Source organism: Cystoisospora suis, assembly GCF_002600585.1.
Source record: "Cystoisospora suis strain Wien I chromosome Unknown contig_1877, whole genome shotgun sequence".
Classification (NCBI taxonomy): Eukaryota; Apicomplexa; class Conoidasida; order Eucoccidiorida; family Sarcocystidae; genus Cystoisospora; species Cystoisospora suis.
In genome coordinates this window covers 46,275-54,031 of record NW_027154677.1, presented here as the reverse complement: position 1 = coordinate 54,031, position 7,757 = coordinate 46,275, and the positions used below count along the sequence as shown (strand labels likewise).

The 7,757-nt window shown below is 47.5% G+C and overlaps 1 protein-coding gene across 1 annotated transcript; it reads right to left on the bottom strand.

Moving 5' to 3' along the window:
- Positions 1-757: 757 nt before the first annotated feature.
- Positions 758-7,420, bottom strand: CSUI_004137 (sporozoite protein with an altered thrombospondin repeat spatr). The gene is made up of 5 exons (XM_068064332.1): positions 5,435-7,420; positions 3,679-4,376; positions 2,668-2,789; positions 1,788-1,875; positions 758-1,262 (listed from the first exon to the last, which is right to left on the bottom strand). The coding sequence occupies exons 1-5, from the start codon at positions 6,010-6,012 to the stop codon at positions 1,156-1,158; spliced, it is 1,593 nt and encodes a 530-aa protein (XP_067923694.1). The 5' UTR covers positions 6,013-7,420; the 3' UTR covers positions 758-1,155.
- Positions 7,421-7,757: the final 337 nt, after the last annotated feature.

The following is a 7,757-nucleotide window of genomic DNA, read 5'->3' as shown; positions in this document are numbered from 1 at the left end:
TTCTCCGTGAATCTCATCTAAAGCATCCATTCCCTTTTCCATGAAGAAAAAATCAATGGCCTGCCTGCCCTAGTCGTCCTCAGCTAAAGGGAAATGCATGATGATCCCGATTCATTATTACCTATCACTCGGAGAGCTCTAAGGAAAGCTCACTTGAACTGACTCAGTTCTACTCTCTACAGGACGTTGAGAGTAAGACGGGTAGACACTGAGTAACGGGACAGTTACTACGTGTGTATCTCGTGCCTGCAAGGTCGTGTATAGTTGTTTCACAACCCATCCGGACCTATCTTATCGTTGAGTTGTCTCAGAAGGAACGATCTCAACAGATAGCCTGGGTTCAGTGTCTACGGCAAACCCCGATGAAACGACAAATCTGCATCCGCCTCTTGCTCCCAGGATGGTCTCCAAATTAACCGCACACATTCTGTTACCGCTAGTCCACAAACTTTCCCTTGCTCTCTCTATCCTCTTCTCTGCTCCGTGCCTCATGGTTTCAAAACTAGAAAATAAGCGAGACCTATCTTTATTCTTGAGGTCGCCGCTCGCGTTCTACCGACTGCAAGAGACACATCCTGGACGTATCACTGCTGAATAACCTGAGGTGTCCGTACATCCATTTCTGAAGTGAGCTCGAACCCTCAGCATCTTCGCATACGAAGAGGTCAATTGTATTGAAGATCCATCAACTTTTCAAGACAAACTGTTACGTTGATTCCAGAGTATTTCGTCTGTCTTGCCTAGGGGGAATAGAAAGTAGAAGAGCCTGTCTTTTAACCTTTCAGTTCGAGCTTACGACGGGGCAGGGGACAGCGGATATTGCGCTCTCAAGACTTTTTCATGACCTCGTCGTTTTAGAAGAGACCAAGGGAGACAACGGACGGACGGCATGTTGTGATTCTTCATTTGGAAAATATAAAAAACTTTTTCTCATTATCCCTATCACTTCGGAAATGAGTGAAAGATGGGGCGGGTTTGACATCACCGTAGAGGGGGAGTAGACTATCGATAGACACAAATTCTCCCTGAAATGCAATGAATAGAAAAGACATGTCTATCTATATACAGTTCGCCAAGAAGTAACAATCATATATATATATATATATATGCGGATGTCCAAATAGAAGCCCTCTTTCTTTCTTTCTGATAGAACTATTAGTGTTTCTCTGCTTCTTTGCCCTCTTGACAAGGCCGAGACTCCGTCACTTCAGAATGAACTGGTTGCTTACCCTCCCAGACACATACATTTCCGCCGTGTTGTCCTGCGTACAAAACATAACCCAAAGAAAGGTACGCAAGGAGAGAGATGAAGGCAGTCTAAACCTTGACGAATAAAAAAGCATATGCCCGCATGCCCCCCCCGTGCACGCAAAAAAGACGCAAAGAACCGCTGATGCATGTATCTGAGACTGCTTCTCATAACAAGGGAATGACATCGTCTCGTGTCGTCCACTGTTCACAGATGCTCTCCGAGTGTGATCTACGGTAGACGACGTAGAGTCCACTTGAAAGCAATTCCGGTAGGTACACTATACTCGAATACATAGAGCCCAAGTCAGACAGCGAGAACATACCTCTAGCGTCTATCCATCGGACGCTCTCTCCGTATACCTAGTGAGTTTCAACACCATGTATCGCTATAAGCAGGTGAGCATAAACATATACATCAAGAGGGCAGATAAGAAGGGAATTTCACACGACCACCGCAAAGAGCGGGGGAGGTATCTTCTTTGCCTGACAGGAACAGATAGGTAGATGAGTCTAGCTCCATATAATAAATGACATACCACTCCTAAGAATCCTCCGTTTGCGCAGTTGAGTTTTATCCTCTCCACACTTCGACCAATCGGTCCACTCCTCTATGGTGCAGTTCACCTGAGAAAATGCCAGAGAGGACAATACGCGAAGCATCATCCATTCCTGTAGAACATAGGAGCAGGACGACTACTCCCGGCAGCAAGAGACACTCCATACAGTTGTGTACACAGGTATACACATACGTACAGTTGGTGCAGTAGACATATGCATGTGAAAGGGAAGGAAACATGGGAATTATACAAGGCAAAAGCTTCCCCTTAGCGAACACGAGCACTAGCCTTTACCAAGGCCCACTTGTTGAGGCAGAATCAATACTTCCACAGAAAAAGCCAAATCAGGTGTATACACAAGACTGTATACACAGACTGTACTCCCCTCCTCCCCTCCCCACTACGAATCAGTCAGACCCCGCCCCTCACACCGCGCAGTTCGAAAGTGTCCCTACGGGAGAGCATCCAAGTATGCGTACTGATACAGAGAGCACGATCGCTTCAAAGCCGCTTCGCCGCAAGCATAGGCGTCAAGCGTGGCTTCTCCAACGTGACCCCAGCCCCCCCCTGCCCTCGCGTCTCGCGCTTAACGTGTCTGGTTGTCTTGTCAACATGATGCGAGTACTGCTCCGTGCATAATAGGAGTATGTATCTAGAAAAAAGCTAGTAGGGCCTTCGAACTCAGTTAGCGAGCTAGCCGGCTAAAGTCAATGAAGACAAAGATTCGTGTAACGCTTTACTGAGCCAACACTCGGCAGAATCGCTTGTAGGGAGACAAATCCTCTGTTAAACGCCGACGGATGGACTGAACTGGAAGAACCCTTTCTTCTTGATCCTTTGGTTCGGTAACGAAAATTACCTTAGTAACTCCCGGAGGGGCTCTCCTGCACAAATAGAAATCCGATACTAGGCAATGTCGAGGAGCCCAGCCTTCCGTCTTCGCTTTCAACTTCTGCATGCGGCCGGGGTCGACATAAGTATCTACAAAAAGCAAAAAACAAGACGGAAAGAGCCTTTGAGAATCACGAATCGAGTGCCACCTAGGTAAGCAGGCACATGCAGAAACATACTCACGCACACGTAGGTGAGATAGATAACTCGGAAAGAACTGCTGAACCGAAACCCAAGAGAAAAAGAAATATGGCGGATTCCATCCCACTTTGTATAGTTCTAACACTTCCCGTGGAAGCCCCTTCTCTATAGAAAACCTAGGGAGAATGTACACCCTGATATGACTTGCTATACGTCATACATACAGACGCACATACCTACAGATTCCAGAAAGAGTACAGAAACGAAGAAAGGAAGGTCCTCCATACACACGTGTGCGCACATCAACAGCTCCGTCCAAGAAACGGATCAAATCACTGAAGATCTCTTTTGCATACTGGCAGGAAAGAGGAGTCTACTTTGCGAGAAGAGGTCCTATGGACGCCTCATCGCTTATAGTAGAACAGCCATGTAGGATGAGAAGTCACCACAACTGAGCTGAAGATTGTCTCAACCTGAGTGGGAACGCTCACTCGTCTTAAGGCAAAACAGAGGACAACTCCAAACAAAGCTCAGCACAGGTAAGACAAACATCAAAAGAACCACATGTGTATAATATACACCACCCGAATTTCCGTTGAAGATCCCCCTCTAAGCACACGTGCTTCATAAAACCAAATACAGAACTGCATAGCCAAAGGTTTACGTATGTATGTACATATATCAAAATACATGCATATGTATACATACATACAGTATCCACCTTTTTCCTCATCTCTACTTGAAGCGGAGGCTACACGTGACATAGAAGGAAGCCAAGATCACAAGACGTCGGCCTCATCATCATACGAAAAGAATGCTAGATGGAAGCGTCACTCACTTAGAGCATACTGAAACTGGAAGTCAGGTAGTTCTTTTGTCGAGTTGTTTGCACATCTGATCTCAACCTCGTAATCAATATAAACACTATATTCCTGGAATCCTTCTTGAGGATCGTTACTACATAAAGCTTTCAACCACCCAGGAGCGACTTTCCCTGCCGCCAGTTTCGCTAGCTGATCTCCATGCTCAAGTAATGCAGGAGGAAGCTGGCTTCTTTGTATCTTATCAATTTGATCGAAATCTGAAGCTAAATCTTTCTTCACCATCAAGTTTTCTCCAGAAGCAAGTGCTTTATCCCTCTTTTCTGCTTCGGCTAAATTGGATCCTATGTCTTCCTTGGGAGTTGTTGTTGTTGTAGTAGTAGTAGTGGTAGAAAGAGGAGTCGAGCCATCGGGTGTCCCTCCTTCCCCAGAAGCAGCAGCAGTGAGGGGTGTGATCTTTCCGCTTACACTTGTATTATCAGGACTATCAACATCAGCTCCAGTCGTGCTGCGTAGATAGGTGCTGTTGGTATGCAGAGCAGCAGCTGCGGCTGCATCAAAGGAGGAAAGAGTCTGTGCTGGAAGTCTATCAGACTTCAAAAGAAACTCTCGGACCCAAGCTCGACTTGCGACTCTTTCAACAGCCTTCTGACTCTCCCTTACAGCCAAAACATCCTCCCAGTTACATAGAACAAAACCTTCTGGACACGAGCAGCTGCACATGCGACAGACACGAAACAGAAAGCGAGAAAAGATGAACCAACCAAATGGAGAGGTATGAAGCTTGCTTCTTTGGATCATGAAGAAAACTCTTGTAAAGTTCATGTCGTCACCCGCACGAATGAAAGAAGTAACACAGGCACGCATAGGAAAGCCCTTCGATAGTTCATGGTTATATTCTTCGTCGTCGAGTTGGGAGTTAATTTTAACTCTTCCTATCTTGACTGGAGCCTAAGTAATGATTTTACTAGATCTACATCTCAATGCAGAATGCGGTTATCGTCCACATAGTGCATCTCTATCTATATGAAGTCTAGTGAATACTCAAGACAAGACGACACTTGACCTCTCTTCGCCTTGGAGAACGGACGGTCTCTTGCGACTACTCCTACCTCCTTGAAACAGACTCTCACCACCTACTAACGCTATGGAAAATATACATATATATGTTCGCGGGTAGGTAGACATGTGCATGTTTTTCTTTTCAGACAACCACACGCAAGAATGACAGGAGAGAGACGCACTACTATATCCGCCATCCAAATGAGCTAACACACCAGGACAGGAAGATCACTAACTAGCACACTCAGGACATAGCCGCATCCGAAAAGAACATGAAGAGAAAACTGAAGAGGTCTCTACCTTTACAAGCCTTACACGAATCTGATATACTAACCGGTGTGTTACTTTGAGGCTTCTCCTCCATGTCAAACCGACCCCTCATACCTCGCGTCAACGGCGATACTCATCCCTTTGATCTGCTCTATCGTCGCATGCAGGAGACTCCTCATGCATTTACTACTGCTTCTGCTACTAGTTCGGAGACCTATACTTATATATATATATATAGACGCCGCACGTGAAGAGCTACAGACAAACGGAAGATTGAAGTCCCAGTAAAAGGCACATTGTCCCCTCTGTGTCGCAAACTGTGTTCGCTAGGAGTCGAAAGAACGAGAGAAGGAAGGGAAGCAAGACAGGACGTCAGAGAACAAAAGGCGCCTCGAGACTGTATGAAGGTGATGGTAAAGAGGGAGACCCCCAACGGCTTACTTATCATTGTCGCCTTCTTCCGCGGCAAAGATGATACACTCGCCTCCATCGGCATAAAGAGATCCGCCCCCCTTCTTCACACCTGTCAGTGCAGTCTGTGAGGCCCCGTCACGATCCTGGGCAGTGTCAGTATCAGGGGCAAGAGGATTGTATTGTTCGGGGATAACAGCTGCTAAAGACGGCGGTTCAACACCCTTTGCATGAGCTCTAACATAAGCTGCTGCAGCTGCTTCGGCTGCGCGAAAGGCTATTTCATCAACTTCCTGTATTGAAGTGTCTTTGCCTCCTCCTCCTTGGGATACCGCTGCTGTTGTATTCGTACTCTGTCCAAGGAGAGACGCATGAAGTTCTGAGAAAGACGATGGATGTGAATGTGCCCGAGTACTACCATCCTGATGTAACGCTGACACATATACTAGAGGAGGCGGAGAGGGAAGATAGGAAGTAGACGAAGATGACGGTGCGGAGTGTTGCGGCGTAATGGGTGAGAAACACAGAGATGCAAACAGGAAAGAAGTGGAAACAAGAGACCAAAGAAAAAGCAAGTGTGACCTGCGAGATGAGAAGGTCGCCATCATGACGGCACACGCTTTCCGCGGCCAGATGGAGAGTTCAGTTCAACTCAGCAAATAATTTTGAGTGAGAAAGGCTCATGCAATTCCTTGTAAACAAACGGGGGAGACAAAAGCACGGAGAGGGAAAACCCAACACAGAGGTAACCAGAGGCGGGGAACGGGAAGAAGAGAAAATCAGAACCTTTTCTAAGTTGCCTTGCGCAAGTCAAGAACGACTTGTGATACACGCAACTAAGACAGACAGTGGGAGTATATCTACCGAGACATTGACAGTAAACTCTCCCTGAGGTCACCAGCACCAGCCGCCTCCGGGCAAAGAAGAGGGTAGATGAGAGAAAGAATACAGCTTTATACGAGACCGACCAACACCGGAAACAGAAAGGGAAGTACGGTGGCACCCACTGGGAAAGAGAAAAATACCACAGAGGTGGCAAAGCGAGAGAAAGAAACAAGAAACACTGGAAAAAACCACACGTGAAAGAGGGAGTCTTGCGTTGCGCAAAGAGGATGTAGTTCACGAAGCCCTGTACTAGACAGCTTCATACAGCCACTCTAGCGATGAACGGAGTAGAATACCAAGCAGTAGGCACGGAGTCCTAACCAAAGACCTAAAACGACATCGGAGGAAGGAGAACCACGAGATCCTGTGAAAGAAAGAAAAGGGCTGAGAATCTTATATACCACTCGGCCCTGCGAGAGAACTCCGACTGAGCACAGCCGGCCAAAAATCAAGTGAGTTCGGGAAACGAACATGCGGACAAGACCGAAAACCTAAAACAAAGCACTTCACTGCATTGAAACCTACGCTTCGTGACGTCTGTTCTGGCTAACCAACGTAACAGTGACAGCCACCATCATGAACTGTCCGAGTGCGACGCCAAGAACTCAGCGGCTTGTGATAGTAAACAAGCCAGGCACCAACAACGAAACGTACAGGCAAACACTAATAGTGGCAAAATTTTGGTGTTGGCCTTTCTGAAGGAAAATACACCGACGTCAGCCGGCAAGGCGTTGTTTCAGAGGAGTATCGACACAGCTGTGGAGAAGGGGCTAGAACGAATCGCGGACGTCGTCGCGGAAAAGAAGTCCGGGTGACTGGGGTTTAAGCAGCATTTTCCACAAAGGAGACAGAAGAGAAAGCCGAGGCGGGCAGACTGTACGATACTTCATTGAAAGAAGAAAATCAAAACAAGCAAGTGAAAGGGTTCGCCCACTCTCTATCATACACCCGGTGCTATGGCCCAGCCAGCCCCGTCTTTCCAGTCGTATAGCAATCTTCTCCTGTCTCTACTCCCTGAAGATGCCCTAAACTCTTACGCTACAGCTGTCGGACCCAAATTCTCTTCTAAAGAAAGCCACGAAACCCATAGTCCCGAATTACCCTTTCTCCATATCCAGCTTTCATGCATCATCGAACCTCCCAGACGCCGAGCTCCGAAAGGCCAACCCGTAGCAGCTAGCTGGGCCCCAGTTCCACTGACCTTGATGCCGCTGGCTTGGAAGTGCCCACCCACGCGGAAGGACATTGTACAGTGTAAGGCAGGTTACCGCAGTTAGCAGGGGCAGCAGACCTCCGTGCTGACATGTGTTCTCCTGTGCCGACTGACGTGTGTTACTGAAGTGCTGGCACGTACGTGCCCAGCACACGGTGAAGTGAATCCGGGAGTGCTAGGCTCGGTAGCTCGGTAGAGAAATCCCAAGTTTAGCTATAATTCGGGGCGCCGTCACTGCGCAGCGCCCGAGGGAGA